The following is a 20,089-nucleotide window of genomic DNA, read 5'->3' on the forward strand; positions in this document are numbered from 1 at the left end:
CAAATTCACAATTCTCACTTTAAACAAAGTATTGAAACAAAAAATTCGGCTTTTGAAAGGAACATATCCTAACGTAGTTCAATTTCCTTTTCATAATGGAGAAAATGGTAATCTACAATTAAGAAATATAATATCGTATCCCTTTGTTAAGTGAGCGTAGGACGTGCTCCTTTGAGTATTCTGAGTCCTCGCAATTAGGACTAGTTTAAAATAAAATATTGCTGGTATAGATCACCAATTCAAAAATACAAGTTTATTGCAAAACATATGCTCATGGAATCGACCAGATGATCAAAATAATTCATATGAAAGCATGAAAGCAAAGAAGGATAAGAAAGAAATTTCTGTGATTGATTTTCTGGATCATGATAAAACTCAACTTTTCTTACATCAACCGTTTTTTATGATCCAACGGCGAAAAAGAAATGTGTCTTCATGATCTCGTCTTTTCTCCACTGACCGGATTGGTTACTGAAATTTCATTCATGGAACTCTCTACAACTTTGTTATCGTCTATCGTCATTTTTCCAATCTCTGCGTGTTCAGCAACCAGACTGTCTTTCCTCTTTCCCCACAGAACGCTGTAAAGGCCGGCAATAATGAGAAGTGCTCCAATCAAGCTGCACACAAAACCTACATCAGATTTTTTAGGACACTGACGAAGGAAATAGTCCTATGTGAAAGTAGTTAGATGGAAAAGGGATGAAAGTGTTTGTGTGCTTCGGTTTACCTGCCAAAGTGAAGTCGCTCCGCGAAAGCAATTGCCGAAAACACTGCCACTATAACGGCTTGAAGTGGACTAAACATTGCTGAAAAAACTGGTCCCTTGTGACTGATGCACCATGTTTGCAGGCAATAGACTAATGCTGTGGTCAGAACTCCCTATTGCAAAATGGTCGGATGAAGACTCGAAGTTTTTACAGATTCAAGCATTTCATTTCCCAACAAGGACAAAGTAAATTACGGAATTATGTTTTAAAGATATGCATAAAACACATATGTTGGTAAAGATTATACAAAAATATGTCTCACAACAGCAAATACATCGTTATCTCCTATTCACAATTTCTGTCATTGAGCAGATCTTATAAGATAAGTAAGATATATGGAAGAAAACGCTCACAAAGTAGACGATGGTTAACAGCTCAAGGTTCCACTCCAGTTTCCATGAGCTTGGATTCCTAGCGAAAAACAGGGCAAGGAAAGAAGATTGCAGCGATGCAGAAAAGCATACCATGGTGGTTAGTGACAATGGAGCAGGGTAGACTTTGGAGATCACAGCCTGTGCAGCCAGAAAACCAGAGTTGGGCAGATAAAACGTAATTTTTACATTATATTTGTATGGAGAGCATCATCTTGAATCGAGTATACAATTACCTGGAGGATTAGCCATGCACTCCATGCAGTGTAACTCGTCAGAATCAGCACAGAACCCTTGATCCAGTTTTCTTTGACATGCCGAATCTTGCCAACAGACTCAGCGTTGAAACCATGTATCAGTGGCTTCTCAAAAAAACCTTTATATAGGTATCCTCCTTTCCAGAAGGTGAAAATAAGAGAACCGCCAAGGCAAAGAAGGGTCCCGACCACCTTAGCTTGACCTCGAGTGCTTCTAATGTTCAATTTCTCCATCCTGAATAAAAAGTAAGCAAATTGCAGAACAGAAAAAATAACATTACTCAACAACTACAGTGGATGTGAGAAGAGAATATACCTGAGAAGAACTGCCACTAGAAACGTCAAAGCAGGGATAACATTACTCAAGGCACATCCAACCGTTGCAGAAGTGTATGCTAAACCAGCATAGTACAGATTAAGATGGATGGTAGTCCCGAGTGATGCAAGAGCAAAAATCTTTGCAGCTACCGAAAATGAGAGCGAAGGCCTCTGCTTCCTGTTCAGCCACATCCATTACCGAGTTAGTTTTCGCTGTTTCTTGTACAAGAAGAAAGTCTGACAAGAGGCAAGAATCCCTACCTTTCAAGCACATAAGCAAATGGTCCTACCAAAACCATGGCAAGAACATGCCTGTAAACCACGAAGACAATCTGATTGAGTCCTTCCTGAAGGGATAGTTTCATAAGTACGTTTGATCCGCCGTATATCAGCTGAACCAGTATCATTGCCGAGTAATAATTAGTGCTTCCTCCCATGGATATCAAACCTTCTTGTGCTAAATTTTCACTTGCTTCAAGTTTTAATGGATTTTGCTTTTATAATTTGTGAAGGATTTTTAAAGGTTCATGCTTGACAAATGACAAGTCCATCTAATATTTCGTCGAATTTTTAGATAGTGGAAAACATGATCAGTTTCCCAATATGCCAATAATCAAATCTTACTTTTATGGTGCAACCTAAAAAAGGGCATTTTTCGGTGGTGGAAATATTCTTTTTATGAGACTGTTATAACTTATACGGAATAGAAAAACATGGAGCTCCCATACTGCAATTCATGATGCACTAACTAAACAAAAAAATAGGAATTCGATTGGTTATGGGAGCAGTTCATCCCCTTCCGATTCCATTTTGCCCTATTCTTAACTTCGCCATTCATGACTTTAATAATTCCGAGTAGAATAATATTTGGCTGCTCAAAGAAATGAGGAGGAGGTCCTACTCAGAATTGTTCGTGCCGATTTATAGAACTTCGTGTTTATGATCAAAACCGTTCATATTATAAATCACTTTACAAAAATCGCATATATATATAACCAATTATAACTAAGGTCATTGGTCATCTAACTATACAACACCTAATGAACATATCGGTAAGGCATTACAAACCTTAGTTTTACCAATTTGTTCATCAAATGTGTACAGTTAGATAACTAAACAACCTTAGTTTTAATTCATTTTTTGCATATACGATCTTTACAAAGTCATCCATAATATAAAGAATTCTGATCATAAGCACAAAACTCTGTGATTCGAACGCAAAAAATTTGTCATCGATGTACATGTGGTGTTGTCCAGACTAGGCTCAAAGAAAAAATCAAAAGTATGTCATCACAATACAAAAAATTCAAAAGATAATACGTGGTAATGACTAGTTTACTACATTCTTGCTGTCTTGATAACCAAACACCTACCCAAGTCAAATCATTACCAATTTTCCAAATGATTTTGTAGCAATTGGACTAAATTTGTTCATGTGTATTTGTTTGGACTCGAATTTACATCATCGGCCCGTGCAAGCAAGATAGTTGCTTGAGCATAGTTTCACACCATTAGATGAAAAGTGAAGATAATTCATTTTATTATTATTAAAGGATAATGTTATGGTGTTTTATCATAATTATCTTTTAATAGTAATTTATTATGAAAGATGAGATATATATTTCCAACTGGAAACATGGCAGCACAAGTCAAGCTGACTTGGGTGTTCTGGCGTGCGAATGTGTGGTGCAAACTGATTATTGTTTATTTAAAGTATAGTGGGGATCAGGATGCATGCATGGGTAAAGATTATGAAGAAGCCTAAATAGGATAGGATTGGATTGGATTGGATTTTGGTGGTGATGTGATAAGCCTAGGTTGAGATGATGGCACAACAAACCTAGGTAGACTAGGCTTTTTGTGTGATTGAAGTGAAGGTTTCTGCTGGAGATTTAGAAGCTTAGGTGGATTAGGTTTATGATGTGTTGTGATAAAGCCTGGATGGGCTTTATTTTGGAGGTCGTAGAAATTTAAAGGCCACAGATCAAATTTTATTCAACAAGTTAGAGTTGCAGTCAAACTCTATCTAGCCATGCCAAGCAAGTACATCAGCCACTATAAATAACTTCGCAGAACTAGCAGTCTTGTCATCAGGCTCTAGAACCCGAAGGCCGAGAGTGTTCCTTCCTCGGCCACAGTCGCGAGATTTAGAAGTCAGCAGTGCACCCAACACAACATCAACATATTCTACTCCTCGGCTGAGCTCGGCTGACGAATTGGCACGCCCGCACACAACCGAATGACGTAGTTAGCTTACTAATTACTCGGCCTGCGCGCCATGTAGGCTTGGTAGTTTTTAGGGTCAACACTATTACATAAGTTTCACAAATTAAGTTTATATGACAAGTGATTTTTAGCTTTGTTAGTTAAAAACATTTGTTCATGCATATGAAGTTTAATGTTCAATTTTTTTTCTCTGTTATTTAAAACATTTGTTTACGATGTGTTTAAATGGAGGAAATTCAATTTTCATAAAACTATAATTATAATTAAAACTCCATCATTTTAAACCCCTTCAATTGCAAATATTCTTGTTTGGATGTCATCTCAAGGACCTCCAACTCAACACACAAACTACCCTGCGCAAACCCTTGCTCTACGCGAAACCTCTCAAACATCTTGAGATTTTTTTATTTTCTTTTTCTGCCGACACATCTTCAGTTTGGATAAACAGCACTGTGAAGGCAACCGGCAAACACCTTCAGTTTGGATAAACAACATTGTTGCCGTGGAGTCAGCCGACCACGAAACGCCTTCAGTTTGGATAAACAGCATTGCGACGAGGTCGACTAGCTATCTATCATAAGTCTCGGTCAAGAAGGATTTTCAAATCCTTATTGGCAGAGGTCATCTCATCAGCCTTCTCGGCGAAGTGAGATGTTACCAGGTTACCACATTCGGCACCCTGAGAGCCGAATTTGATATTGAACTTCACAGAACTAGCAGCCTTGTCTTCAGGCTCTAGAACCCGAAGGCTGAGAGTGTTCCTTCCTCAGCCACAGTCGCGAGATTTAGAAGTCAGCAGCGCACCCAACACAACATCAACATATTCTACTCCTCGGCTGAGCTCGGCTGATGAGTTGGCACGCCCGCACACAACCGAAGGACGTAGTTAGCTTACTAATTACTCGGCCTGCGCGCCACGTAGGCTTGGTAGTTTTTAGGGTCAACAGTATTACATAAGTTTCACAAATTAAGTTTCTATGACAAGTGATTTTTAGCTTTGTTAGTTAAAAACATTTGTTCATGCATCTGAAGTTTAATGTTTAATTTTTTTTCTCTGTTATTTAAAATATTTGTTTACGATGTGTTTAAATGGAGGAAATTCAATTTTCATAAAACTATAATTATAATTAAAACTCCATCATTTTAAACCCCTTCAATTGCAAATATTCTTGTTTGGATGTCATCTCACCGCCATCGTCACTCCCTCCCTTGTTTTCTTTACTTTGAATTTCTTGAACTCACAAATCCAGACTATCATCGTGGGCGAGGTTCGCTTAAAAAAATAAATAAAATAGGGGGATGGCATGACGAGGGAAAGGTGTAGGAAATGATTAAAAATAGATGAAAAAGAAAACAAAGGGGAAAGGGCGACAAGAGAGAAAACGAAGGGGAAGGGTAGCAGGAAATAACATTTTCATCCAAAGCTGAACTCGGAAATTTCAGTCTATAAATCCTGCAATATTTCCCGCAAGTAAAATCCCAATTTCTTCACTCATTTTTCCAAAAGATGGTGTTTGTACCATACTTGATCAATCCCGAAACTACTGAGTATCGATCAACGTTATACCGTCAAGGTCCCATAAGAGTTTCCCTCCAACTAGAAGGCCAATCACAGCGCAACACGTGTCAACATCAGAAGCCAATCATAGCGCGAAACATGTCAACATCAGAAGCCAATCACAACCCGACACGTGTCAATGTCAGAATGAAACTAGAAACTCTCTTCTATAAATAGAGATCATTCTTTCACAATATTTCCTAATGTCATTTGTACTAAATCATTCAATAGTACTCACTAAATGAGAGCTTGAACCTATGTACTTGTGTAAAACCTTCACAATTAATGAGAACTCCTCTACTCCGTGGACGTAGCCAATCTGGGTGAACCACGTACATCTTGTGTTTGCTTCCCTGTCTCTATCTATTTACATACTTATCCACACTTGTGACCGGAGCAATCTAGCGAAGGTCACAAACTTGACACTTTCTGTTGTACCAAAGTCCTCACTGATTTTGTGCATCAACATTTGGCGCCGTCTGTGGGAACGACACTTATTCCTACTCTCTTCAGCTTTGTCAAGCTGGTTTCCACCATTCGTACACTCTCTTTTGACCAGGCATCCCTCTCTAACATGGGGAGCGAAGAAAGCCACAACACACAGAATGACACCCCTCTTGCACCTAGTGCGAAGCAACGAAAGAAGGAAGGAAAGAGGGTTGCTCTTCAAGATAAAGTCGATGAGCTAGAATCTCTAAGCAACAAGATAGCAATGAAGAATGAGGTCCTCCAGGAGCAGTATGAAAAGCTCTTTGAGATGCTCCACGAAACTAGGCGTACTCAAACACGCAAAATCGTTACCCATGTGGACATCAACCATCATCTGGATGCCTCCCAACAAGGAGGGTTACCTTCCTTCGACATGGGTATCCCTGATGAGGAGCGAGCTAATCATCAAAACATTGATCAACATGAGATTTCTCTCAACCCAGCTGCTTCGACCCGAAGCAGGAGAAGTGGAGGAAGACACCTCATTGCAGAAAAGTTGGAATGATCAAAAGCCGTTTATCATGACTATCGAGACTTCCTAAAGCAACGTCAAGAGAATCCTCTCCACATAAGCTCGAAAATCAATAACCCAAGGGTTTCTGAAAGACTCGGTCCCCTCCCACGTCCCAGGCCAGCTACCAATTTAGGGAAGGGGCAACAAGTCCTATAGAAACACGAAGGTATAGGGAACTCAGAGATGTTTCGACAGACATACCTTGAAAGTCAGTACGGCGAGTCCAGGGAAAAACCACATGCTCTTGATCAAACCTTCCTATTTCCAAGAGGAGATGGAAATTTACGAAAGAAAGCTCCAGTGGTACATGACTCCACTCAGGACCCTCTTGTCCTACAGCTTCTTAAGGTAGTAAACAAGTTAAAGGCCGAACAACAAGTTGAGATACCTGATTGGAACCAACCTAGGCCTGGCCCCCTTACAATGAGGATCCTCGACACCCCACTCCAAGCAAAGACAAAGCAGAAGCTTGGCTTACAACTCTATACTGGAAATGAGGACCCAATTGAACATCTTAACCTCTTTGAGTCCACCAAGGCATACTGGATGCACATCGACGAATAGCGATGTCTTCTCTTCCCCTCCACCCTTTCTGGCGGAGCTCTAAACTGGTATTACCGTCTTCTACCTGAGAGGGTAGACTCATTTGAGGAATTGAGGTAACTGTTTGTTTCTCAACATATTTTCCAGACTAATCGCTTGCATTCTGCAGATGACTTGTACACTATTCGCCAGAAGCCGGACGAGTTACTACGAGAGTATGCCGATCGCTTCAGCCATGAGTATTCTCACTGTGCTGAGGTAGATGACAAGACTGCCCTCTAGACCTTCACGGCAGGCTTACATGATTGTTTCTTCAAGTACATGATCAATGCCAACACTTGGAAGACTTACTTTGAGGTGATGGCACAAGCTTACAACCATGCCTCCGCCGAGGCAAGGACATATCAAGGGAAACCCCCTCCCACAGCCACCCCTTATCAGTAAGTAAGGAGTGGAAGCCAGATCCAACCAAATGAAAAGACCTCGACCTTCCAAATGGCAGCGGTGTCTCCCCCTGCCTTACTTAATACTTTGCCAAGTCAACAGACATATCAATCTCAGGGCAAAAGGAAAGATTTTCATCCTCACCAGTCTCATTTTAGTAAACGGAGTAAGGGACACTACCTCGATAACCAAGGGTATCGCCACGATAATTCTCGACCCTAGGCAATCAACATAGTGGGTCAAACACGTGTCAAGATAGCCCCTACCCCGAGGTATGAGGCATACACACCTTTGAACGCCACATGCGTAGCCATTTACCCCAGCACAGCACACCAGATATCGAAGCCAAAGTCGAGGCACCCGGATTACAAGTCCATGAAGAACACGGGCACGTTTTGCTGCTACCACGAGTATAACGGCCATGACGGCGAGAAATGTATCACCCTTCGTGATCATATTGAAGCTTTGGCACGTGAAGGAAAAATTGATCAATTCCTTCTTCACCCTCCAAGGGGTAATCATAACCAACGCCAGGTGAATGTGATATATTCCATAAGTGGTGGCACACCCATATCTAAATCTTCTAATAGGGCCATGAAAAATAGTGAACGAGCTTTATGGTCTGGCCACCAAGTATTTCACGTGGAAGACATCAAGGGAGGCAAGTATCAAAAGCCTAACTGGGATCCAAAATGTTTCTACCCTAAGAAAGAAAGAGATATCATCTACCCTTACAAGGACCCACTGATCGTGGAAGCTCACATAGCCAACTTTGAAGTATGATGAATCCTGGTAGACACGGTGGCTTCGGTCAATATCATGTTTGCTGAAGCTTTCAGGGCACTTAATGTGGCTGAACACTTGCTCGATCGCTCGATTTCCCCTCTGATAAGCTTCTCCGGTGATATCGTGCAACCTTTGGGGAGCATACACTTACTTTTCACCATTGGTATAGGCCCTTACACAACTACCATTACCACTAACTTCCTGGTGGTTGATTGCCCAACGGCATACAATGTCATCTTGGGACGCACAGGCATCAATGATCTCAAGGCCATGGTATCCACACATATGTTGTTGATGAAATTTCCAACCCCTTATGGCAATGGTTACATCAGAGGAGATCAACTTAGTGCACGATCATGTTACAACACTTCGGTCAAGCAACAGCACCTGCATGTGCCCAAGGAAACCCTTTCTATACATGACCATGTCATAAAGACCAAGCCAGACGAAGCCAACTTAGATCTTCACGATGGCAACAGTCAACCCGACAATCCTCAAGATGACTCTTTCACCCAGCAAGCACAACCCGTTGAAGAGTTGGCAAAGGTCTCTATCATAAAAGATTATCCAAATCGCATGGTGAAGATTGACACCACTTTGTCACCACCTATTCGGCTGGCATTGATCTCTTTTTTGCAAGAGAACACTGAGGTCTTCGCCTGGTCATACGAGGACATGACAGGCATCTCTCCCGATATCATCTGTCATCGCTTAAGTATTGACCCTAAGACCAAGCTAGTGAGACAGAAGCGAAGATCCTATGATGCTGAACGGTACGAGGCAATGAAGGCAGAAGTTGAAAAACTCAAAGGCATAGGCTTCGTCCGCAAAGTCAATTATCCAACGTGGGTAGCAAATGTTGTCCTTGTTAAGAATCCGACCAAGGAAAGTCTCCTGCTCTAAAAGGTCTTGTGGAGAATGTGTGTCGATTACACCGACCTAAACAAAGGATGCCCGAAGGATAACTTTCCTCTTCCTCTTATAGACAGACTTATAGACTCTATAGCAGGGTGTGAACTCTTGAGCTTCATGAATGCTTACTCAGGATACAACCAAATCCTCATGAACCTTCCGGACCAAGAACACACAGCCTTCACTACTTACAAGGGACTATATTGCTATAAAGTCATGCCCTTTAGCCTAAAGAATGCAGGAGCGACTTATCAGAGATTGGTCAATTCAATGTTCGCCAAACAGATTGGGAAGAGCATGGAAGTTTACGTTGATGATATGCTAGTCAAGTGCAAACATGTTGACCAACACATCACCAACCTATCTGAAACTTTCACCATTCTGAAAAGGTATCGAATGAGGTTGAACCCCAACAAATGTGCCTTCGGCATAGGCTCTGGTAAATTCTTAGGCTTCATGATAAGCTGACGAGGCATTGAGGCTAATCCCAAGAAGATCAAAGCAATCCTCGATATGAAGGAACCGGTAACTTCAAAAGACATTCAAAGCCTTACTGGCAAAGTGGCAGCCTTAACTAGGTTCATCTCTAAGGCCACAGACAGATGTGCTCTTTTCTTCAAAGCACTTAAGGGGAAGTAAGAAGTACATTACATGGACCGATAAATGTGCTGAAACATTCAAGAACCTCAAAGACTACATGAGTAAAGCCCCTCTGCTCTCCAAACCTGAGGTTGGTGACATTCTCATTATCTATCTGTCTGTATCGACTTCAGCAGTAAGTTCCGTTCTCATTCGAAATGATGGTAATGTCGAACGGCCTGTGTACTACGCTAGCAAGGCCTTACAAGATGCAGAGACACGATACTCCAACATTGAGAAATTGGCTCTAGCATTGGTCATGTCTGCTCGAAAACTTCGCCTTTACTTCTAAGCACACTCCATCATCGTGCTTACCAATCATCCTCTTCGACAGATACTCCAAAGTCCTGACACTTCCGGGCGAATGATCAAATAGGCGATAGCATTGGGTGAGTTTGACATCTCCTACTAACCAAAGCCAGCTGAGAAGGGCCAAGCAGTGGCAAACTTCATTGCCAACTTCACATATCCTGTTGACATTGTTTCTACACCTAAATAAATGGTTTTATTACCCTCGGAAGCTCAGAAAACAGAACCAACAGCCCCAGCATGGAGCCTATATGTTGATGGCTCGTCCAACCAACAGGGTTGTGGAGCAAGAGTAGTCCTTACGACCCTTAACAAAGTGCAATGGAATATGTTATTCGTTTCAAATTCAAGGCGTCGAACAATGAAGCCGAATATGAAACCCTCCTAGTAGGCTTACGTTTGGTCAAACACCTTGGGGTTAAACGAATTGATATCTTCAATGACTCCCAATTGGTGGTTAACCAGGTCACCAACAACTTTGACGATAAGGATAGCTCCATGGCAGCATATCTGGCACAAACACAATTGTTGCTCAAACACTTCCACTACCAGATCACCCAAATTCCTCGAGCGGCAAACAGTCATGCAGACGCCTCGCCTTAACAGTGGAAGACAAGATTGCGAGAAAAATTCAGGTCGAATTATTGGCAGCACCAAGCACCATGGTTGTGGAAGTGTGCAACTTACAACAGGGGGATCGTTGGATTACCCCGATTTATAGATTCCTTGCTCATGGCACCCTTCCAAATGACAAAGTCCAAGCTAAGAAAATTCGATACAAGGCTACTTGTTACTTGATCATTAATGACCAACTCTACAAGCAAGGTTTTAACCTACCATACCTAATATGCCTTACGCCCGTAGAGGCAAAAACTGTCTTTCAGGAAATACATCAAGGAGTCTACGGAGATCATGCTGGATCTCTATCCCTAGCACACAAGGCTTTTCGCCAAGGATATTACTGGCCAACACTCCACCAAGATGCCATTAGAATATCCCGCTCATGTGATAAGTATCAACGCTACGCAACTATTCCTCACTTCCTTCCCGAGCCACTCACTCCTATGATCAGCCCTTGGCCTCTCACCCAATGGGGACTTGATTTGATAGGCCCAATGCCTGCAGGGAAGGGCAAGGTTCGATATGCAATCGTTGCAGTTGACTACTTCACAAAGTAGGCTGAAGTAGAAACCTTGGCAACCATTATTGAGGCAAAAATAGAAGACTGCGTATGGAAGAACATCTTTTGCAGATTCGGCATTTCCAATGTGATAGTCACTGATAACAATAAGTTCAGGATATTCTGCTCTAAGTTCAGGATCAACTTATGTTTTGCCTCCTCAGCTCATCCCCAGTCTAATGGACAAGTTAAAGCCATCATCAAAATAATCAAGCGAACTTTGAAAACCAGCTTGGACAAGGCTAAAGGTTGTTAGCCAAAATTTTTACCCCAAGTTCTTTGGTCATACAGCATTTCGTATCAAACATCAACAGGAGATACCTCATTCTCACTTGCCTTTGGTACAGAGGCAGTAGTCCCAGTTAAGCTTGAGCAAGCAACGTTCCGAGTCCAAAACTACGTGCAAAGCGAAAATAACAAATAACTTACCCTCAACTTAGATCTAGTCAAGAAACACAGAAACCAGGCTCACTTGAGGAATGTCGCCTATAAACAGTACATCTCCAAGTACTATGACTCAAGGGTCAAACCCCGTTCTTTCAAAGTGGGGACTGGGTATTGAAGAAAAGATTACTCTGCGACAGAGTCCTGAGTGAAGGTACACTTAGTCCAAACTGGAATGGACCATTTGAAGTTGTTGGCATTAGTCGCTCTGGCTCCTACAAGCTTAGAAGCTCCGATGGCAAGACCCTTGGCCATCCATAGAACGCTGATCACTTGAAGTACTATTACAAATAAACTCACATTGTACAAGTGTTAAGCTTCAGCCGTTCGGCATCCTATGTAACGAAGACTATTTGGCATGAATTCAATAAAGAGGTGATTTAGACAACTCGGTCTTAATCCCCTTACATTCCTGGCAATGAAACACTCGGGTTCAAAGCTTCAACATGAATACTTCCAACATGAAACAAAGTCTAAGTATATGTCAACAAGATTATACAAATAAACGAACAGCTTCACAGTATATTCGTTCAATCATACATTCCAACACATTTATACATAAGCCAACTGTGTTTTGAAAGGGTTCAACATACTTTGTGTCATTCGACACTTGCTACAATGTGCCTAGACACATTGCCCTTATTCTCATCAACCAGGTGATGAAATGTGAAGAAGGAACTCATCTTCATCCCACCAACCAGGTGATGAAATGTATAACCCGTACTCTCCTTCATGCCACCAACCAGGTGATGAAATGTACAACCCGTACTCTAATATCATTTGGCAACTTGCCACTCATGCCACCAACCAGGTGATGAAATGTACAACCCGTACTCTCTTTCATGCCACCAACCAGGTGATGAAATGTACAACCCGTACTCTAATATCATTTGGCAACTTGCCACTCATGCCACCAACCAGGTGAAGAATGAACTCATCTTCATGCCACCAACCAGGTGATGAAATGTACAACCCGTACTCTCTTTCATGCCACCAACTAGGTGATGAAATGTACAACCCGTACTCTAATATCATTTGGCAACTTGCCATTGATGCCACCAACCAGGTGAAAAATGAACTCATCCTTGTGCCACCAACCATGTGATGAAACGTGATGAAAAGTAATGAAGAAACTCACCTTCGTACCACCAACCAAGTGATGAAAGCAACTCACCATTCATTTCACATACCAGAAGACAAGTGGAACAACTTGTACATGTGAACTCCTAGCATTCACAAATAATCAAAAACCCTCAAGCTTGACAACTCAACTAGGAGAGCATTTATGCCCAACAAGAGTTATAGTCACCAACAAAGTTTTATTGCAAGCCAATAACAACTTCAGTGCATGGCATACGAAGATCGAGTTATTCAACCCTCTTACATCTACTTCAGACATTTCTCCTCTGTAACAATGCAAACACTACAACTCATAGAAAGCTTCACACACTCTTGATCAAGACAGTGTGAAGCAAAACCAATTTATGGTGCCAACAAAAGCTTCATCAATGGAGGGCAACCACAATTCTCAAAAGCTTCAAACACTCTTGATCAAGACAGTGTGAAGCAAAACCAATTCATGGTGCCAACAAGAGTTTCATCAATGGAGGGCAACCACAATTCTCAAAAGCTTCACACACTCTTGATCAAGACAGTGTGAAGCAAAACCAATTCATGGTGCCAACAAAAGCTTCATCAATGGAGGGCAACCATAATTCTCAAAAGCTTCACACATTCTTGATCAAGACAGTGTGAAGCAAAACCAATTTATGGTGCCAACAAGAGCTTCATCAAAGGAGTTCAACCACAATTCTTAAAAGCTTTACACACTCTTGATCAAGACTGTGTGAAACAAAACCAATTTATGGTGCTAACAAGAGCTTGATCAATAGAGGGCAACCACAATTCTCAAAAGCTTCACACACTCTTAATCAAGACAGTGTGAAGCAAAACCAATTTATGGTGCCAACAAAAACTTCATCAAAGAAGTTCAACCACAATTCTCAAAAGTTTCACACACTCTTGACTAAGACAGTGTGAAGCAAAACCAATTTATGGTGCCAACAAGAGCTTCATCAATGAAGGGCAACCACAATTCTCAAAAGCTTCACACACTCTTGATCAAGACAATGTGAAGCAAAACCAATTTATGGTACCAAAAAAAGCTTCATCAATGAAGGGCAACTACAATTCTCAAACCTTCGAAGCAAATTCAAGACTGTTCGAATCAAATTGAATTTATATGGTTCATCCAAACCTTCGGCTACTACAAGGTGTGGCTTGCATCACAATCTCTTGCTCAACAGTGTGGAACCAAAATTTGTATATGTTGTCTCTCCCAAAAAAAAAAAAATCACCCATAAAAGGTTCACCAATAAAAGCTTCATCAACGGAGGACAACTACAAATTCTCAAAAGCTTCACACTATCTTGATCAAGATAGTGTGAAGCAAAATCAATTCATGGTACCCAACAAACGCTTCACCTACAAAGCTTCACCTACAAAAGCTTCAACACAAAAGTTTCACCCACAAAAGCTTCAACACAAAAGCTTCATCAATGGAGGACAACTACAAATTCTCAAAAGCTTCACACTATCTTGATCAAGATAGTGTGAAGCAAAATCAATTCATGGTACCCAACAAAAGCTTCAACTCCAAAGCTTCACTTAAAGAAGCTTCAACTCCAAAGCTTCACTTAAAGAAGCTTCAACATAAAAGCTTCAACATAAAAGCTTCACCCACAAAAACTTTACCCACAAGAGCTTGACCCACAAAAGCTTCACCCACAAAAGCTTCACCCACAAAAACTTCACTTACAAAAACTTCACCTACAAAAGCTTCACCCACAAAAGTTTGACTCACAAAAGCTTCACCCACAAAAGCTTGACCCACAAAAGCTTCACCCATAAAAGCTTCACCCACAAAAGCTTCACCTACTAAGCTTCAACACAAAAGCTTCACACTATCTTGATCAAGATAGTGTGAAGCAAAATCAATTAATGGTGCCCAACAAAGCTTCAACCTGAAAGCTTCACCTACAAAGCTTCAACACCAAAACTTCACCTACAAAGCTTTAAAATATATATATTTTCGGAAATTCAAAAATTCAAAAATTCAAAAATTCAAAAATTTGAAAAAATAAATCAAAAATAAATTGCATAGGCCTCCTCTTCTTTTGGCCTAACAACTTTCATAACAAATATATATGAAGAAGGAGTTTTGGGCTACCACTTAGAAAGGAAATGCCTCATTCGTCAGCTCCCTCGACCGGAGACTTAGGGGACTCCTACCATATGCTACTGCACCTTGATACTCGGAAGTCTCACGACCACTCAGTGACTTGGATTTTTCAAGTCTCCAAACGAGAAGTTTTCCTCACTTGGGAAATTAAGGGAGCACTACCTCAACCTACATGTTTCACACACAAAGCTTCAACATACAAGTTTCAACAAAAGGAAAAATTCAAAGAACTTAGTGAAGAAGGCCTTGGTGTATTTAACACAATACATTGAAATGAAGCAAAGCTTGTTTATTGATATCTCTGATAAGTCACAAATATGTACATATACATGAATCAAAATAAACAAACAAGAGGGAGCCTTCACAAAGGTTGCTCAGGAGAAATCTTAGCAGTTGGCAGAGCCCCAGAAGAGGAAGCACCAGAGGGTGATTATTTGGAGCCTCAGTACTAGGCAGAACCCCAGAAGAAGGAGGCACCGAAGGTTGATCATTTGGAGCTTCATTACGCGGTTCAGCCCCAGAAGACGAAGGTAATAAATGCCTTTGGAACAAACCCACAAACCTTTGATGATCAAGTAAAATCTGACCATCAGATTCCTGCAGCTGGTCGAGCTTCCTCTTCATGTTTGTATCATAGTCATGTGCGAGCCTGTGCAACTGTTTATTCTCATGCTTGAGCCCTCTAATCTCCTGTTTGAGACTTATCACTTCAACCGCCAATTATTCAACTTGGCGAGTTCGAGCAAATAGGCGTTAAGCCATATTAGACACAGAACCTGCACACTGAACACTGAGAGCCAGAGAATCCTTAACAGCCAACTCATCAGACCGTTTGGAAAGTAGTCTGTTATCTTTGGGAGTGAGAAGGTTCCTAGCCACCACCGCAGCGGTCATATCATTCTTCATCACAAAGTCCCCAACGGTAAGAGGACCAGTATGGGATAAGAATGATGGGTGCCATATGTTGTCTTGAGAAGGCATGGATGCCTCTTCACCAAAGTTCAAGTCAAAACGACGGTCGGATGGGCCAGACATTCTCATAAATGATGAAGAAGAAATGAGGTGCAATAAATCTCTGAAGTAAGGGGAAAATTCCTACAAGCAATAACTCTCTGAATGTACTTCTTGCACACAATTGGTGCCCTTATAAAAGAAAGGGCAACAGGGTCGTTAGTTCAAAAATCGAAGAGGCATGACTCTCCGGATTCCGAAGAGGCACCACTCTCCGGATTCTGAAGATACACCACTTTCCACACACAACATTAGCTCATCGGGTACCACAGATAACTTTGCCAAAGATCTCTGACAAAGTTTAGACACATAAATTTTGAAGGTCCAACTACACTACTATTACCCATAAAGGCAAAGGAACAACACCACTGCTTGATAACTAGAAAGTCCCAATGTGTGTCAACCTCCATGCTCCATGGCAAGGCAGACTGGCAAAAATGCCCAACCTTTACTCACATTCGAGAAAACACTCCCAACAAGATTGCTTGCTCAAAAATGGAAGAGGCACCGCCCTCTGAATCTCAAGAGCCAGACTCCTAACATGACTACTTTCTCAAAAATCAAAGAGACACTGCTCGAGTCAGACTCCCAACAGGATTGCTTTCTCAAAAATCAAAGAGGCACCGCCCTCTGAATCTCAAGAACTAGACTCCCAATAGGATTACTTTCTCAAAAAACGAAAAGACACTGCTCAAGTCAGACTTCCAACAGGATTGCTTTCTAAAAAATCAAAGAGGCACCGCCCTCTAAATCTCAAGAGCCAGACTCCCAACAGGATTACTTTCTCAAAAATCGAAGAGACACTGCTCGAGTCAGACTCCCAACAGGATTGCTTTCTCAAAAATCGAAGAGGCATCCCTCTCTGAATCTCGAGAGCTAGACTCCTAACAGGATTACGTGCTCAAAAATCGAAGAGGCACCGCCCTTCAAATCTCGAAAGCTAGACTCCCAATAGGATTACTTTCTAAAAAATCGAAGAGACACTGCTCTACGAATCTCAAGAGTCAGACTCCCAACAGGATTACTTTCTCAAAAATCGAAGAGATACCGTTCTCTGAATCTCAAGAGCCAGATCCCCGACAAGATTGCTTGTTCGAAAACCGAAGAGGCACCGCTCTCCGAACTTCGAGAGCCAGATTTCCTTGGATAAAGCTTGTCTGCAATCTTCACATGCAACATTAGCTTTCCAGATACCACATACCACTTTTTCAAAGTACTCTGACAAAGTTAAAACACGTGAAGCTTGCAGATCCCACTACATTGTTATAACCAAGAAGGGTAAAGGAATAGCACTACTACTTGTTGTTAGGGAAACTCCTATATATGTGGACCTCCATCCTCCACAGCCAGGCAGACCTACAAATTAAAAAAATGCTCAACGTTTCTTCACATCCAAGAGGGCACTCTCAGTAGAGTCTCTCGAAACACTCAACTTCTTTTCCTCCCGATAATGCCTCTGCAAAACAGCCACACCAGAGCAAGAGTATCTCATATCATCATGGTTAAAAGCAAAAATATCTTATATCATGCTTTTTCCCTGTCCTTTCCTTTGGCCTTATTCTTACCTGCAAGACAATGAGAAAAAGAGCAATCAGTCAGCACTTGGAATCAAGCTTCTAGTCAAGAACTGACTGCCTGGAACCCCTTGCCTGATTACTTACCTAGCATTGCTCTCGAGTACTCATCTTCAACATCTTATGCTTTCAGAGAAGATACCACATCTGCCTGAGGAACAGATAGGGCAAGTGAGAAAGATACAAGGAAGCATATGGGGATAAGCGTAATAGAACACGTGTCGATACATCCACTACTTTGTCAATTGCAAAAGCATCTCATATCATCAGGGTCGAACGTACTCTAGATTTGATGGACTTGTTTTAACCCTCAAATTCTTGAGTCGGCCTTATACTCTGGAGGAAACCAGAAAACCCTCCAGTCCAGTTCAAGAATAAGCCTGTGGAAAGTTACTTCTTCAAAAGCAAAAGTATCTCATATCATCTCTTCTCCATTTTCTTCTCCTTATCCTTGTTGTTGTTTACGACACAATGAGAAAGAGAACAATCAACCGGAAGCCAAAGTCGAACCTTTAATCCAGGTTGCTTGCTTGGAAGTCTGATTGCTTACCTTGTCTGCTACCTCCTTCGGCAAATCTTCTAGCTCGGCGACTTAGGGGACTCCTACTATAGGGTTTGTATCGCACTTGACCAAGCTCGAAACTACAAGTAAAGCTTCAAGTGAAATTGATACATTACCTTGTGCATCTTCATCGGTTCAAGATACCACCCCTGGATGAAGGAAAAGTACTTCCAGAGAAGATGCCAAATCTACATATGAGACAGATAAGGCAAGTGAAAATGATACCACACTTCGGTACTTAGAAGTTTCGTGATTACTCACTCGGAAACTTAGGGGAGCACTGTTTGTACCATACTTGACCAATCCCGAAACTACTGAGCACCGATCAACGTTATACCGTCAAGGACCCAGAAGAGTTTCCCTCCAACCAGGAGGCCAATCACAGCGCAACATATGTTGCCATCAGAAGCCAATCATAACGCGACACGTGTCAACATCAAAAGCCAATCACAACACAACACGTGTCAATGTCAGAATGAAACTAGAAACTCTCTTCTATAAATAGAGATCATTCTCTCACAATATTTCCTAATGTCATATGTACTAAATCATTCACTAGTACTCACTAAAGGAGAGCTTGAACCTATGTACTTGTGTAAACCCTTCACAATTAATGAGAACTCATCTATTCCGTGGACTTAGCCAATCTGGGTGAACCACATATATCTTGTGTTTGCCTTCCTATCTCTATCCATTTACATACTTATCCACACTAGTGACCGGAGTAATTTAGCGAAGGTCATAAACTTGACACTTTCTGTTGTACCAAAGTCCTCACTGATTTTGTGCATCAATGGATGGACTTCGACTTTTCCACGCTCCGTTTCCCGACTTTTCTTTTCTCACCAAACACATGGTTAGTGTAAGTAGCCCTTTATCGGTGAAAATGAGTTGAGATTTTTCATGACGGTGTAAATTCGAACCCCATAAGTAACTAATCTAATAAAAATTGACAAAAAAAAAGCTTATTCTATCAACACCCCACGTATCGTTGATTAAACCTCACATACTTAATACACCCCAGATTTGCTTTTTTAATTAAAAATTATCTTAATATACCCCACATATGCTTTTTTAATTAAAAATTATCTTAATACACCTCACATACTTTCTCATAATACCCTTACACCCCCACATTCTCATACACCTAATATTTTCCACATACATCCCACATTTTCTATACATCCCATATTCTTCAAATCTAATAATACTCATTTTCAATTTTATAAATTAAAGTGACTTAGGATTAAAACCCTAACATTCTCTAAAAAGAGAAGTCTATAATCCGGTCTGTTGAGCTTGAATTTCATTGGGTCATCATAGCCAATCTCCTTTTCTCTGTCTGTTTAAGCCTTTTGCTAACAAAAAAAAGATTTATGCTAAAAATGGCAACTAGGAGGAACCTAACAGATCAAAAGTAAACCCCAAAAGATGAATAAGAATGGAAAAGGCGTTGCTAGGTTGGCCTCCTATGAAATTGGGTAGTATGGAAAACAAAAGCAGGCTTAAATAATTACCGATGTCATTGAATAATTAAAACAATGACAAATATGAAACTTTACCTCATGTGAAAATTTTGAAATATTGATATCGTGTTCCATTCGTTAAATTTTTTCTTAATCAATGCGTTTATAGTTTCAATAGTTAGAATTTTATTCAATAATGGAGTGGAGGGTGAGAGGAGTTTTGATAGTTGAAGAAGATAAATAATACGTTAAAAGTAATTTGAGGTGTATTTAGAAATTTCTTATTTTCTTTAAACCTCATAAGGTCAAAATTGTCATTCCATAGTAGGTCACATAAGCCACTTAATATTAAATTTTAATGTGGGATGCATTCAACATTATGTGGGGTGCTAATAAAAAAAAGTAAAAAAAAAAAACATAAATAAGGGAGCTTTCACGAGAAGGGCTTAGACTAAATTTATTTTAACAAAAAACC

At 40.9% G+C, this 20,089-nt stretch overlaps 1 protein-coding gene and 1 pseudogene across 2 annotated transcripts; both read right to left on the reverse strand.

Moving 5' to 3' along the window:
* Nucleotides 1-328: 328 nt before the first annotated feature.
* LOC126600937 (WAT1-related protein At1g43650-like) lies at nt 329-2,286 on the reverse strand. Of its 2 annotated transcripts, none has more exons than XM_050267643.1 (6): nt 1,978-2,286; nt 1,715-1,894; nt 1,378-1,633; nt 1,124-1,282; nt 731-882; nt 329-633 (listed from the first exon to the last, which is right to left on the reverse strand). In XM_050267643.1, exons 1-6 carry the CDS (start codon nt 2,151-2,153, stop codon nt 543-545), a joined length of 1,014 nt encoding a protein of 337 aa, XP_050123600.1. In that variant the 5' UTR covers nt 2,154-2,286; the 3' UTR covers nt 329-542. The 2 variants fall into 2 exon arrangements, with proteins under 2 accessions (XP_050123600.1, XP_050123599.1); XM_050267642.1 differs by having other exon boundaries at nt 329-620; nt 1,978-2,280.
* Nucleotides 2,287-19,382: 17,096 nt separating this feature from the next.
* LOC126601043 (small nucleolar RNA Z107/R87) lies at nt 19,383-19,476 on the reverse strand (annotated as a pseudogene).
* Between the last annotated feature and the right edge of the window lie 613 nt (nt 19,477-20,089).

This window comes from Malus sylvestris, chromosome 14 (assembly GCF_916048215.2).
Source record: "Malus sylvestris chromosome 14, drMalSylv7.2, whole genome shotgun sequence".
In the NCBI taxonomy this organism is placed as follows: Eukaryota; Viridiplantae; Streptophyta; class Magnoliopsida; order Rosales; family Rosaceae; genus Malus; species Malus sylvestris.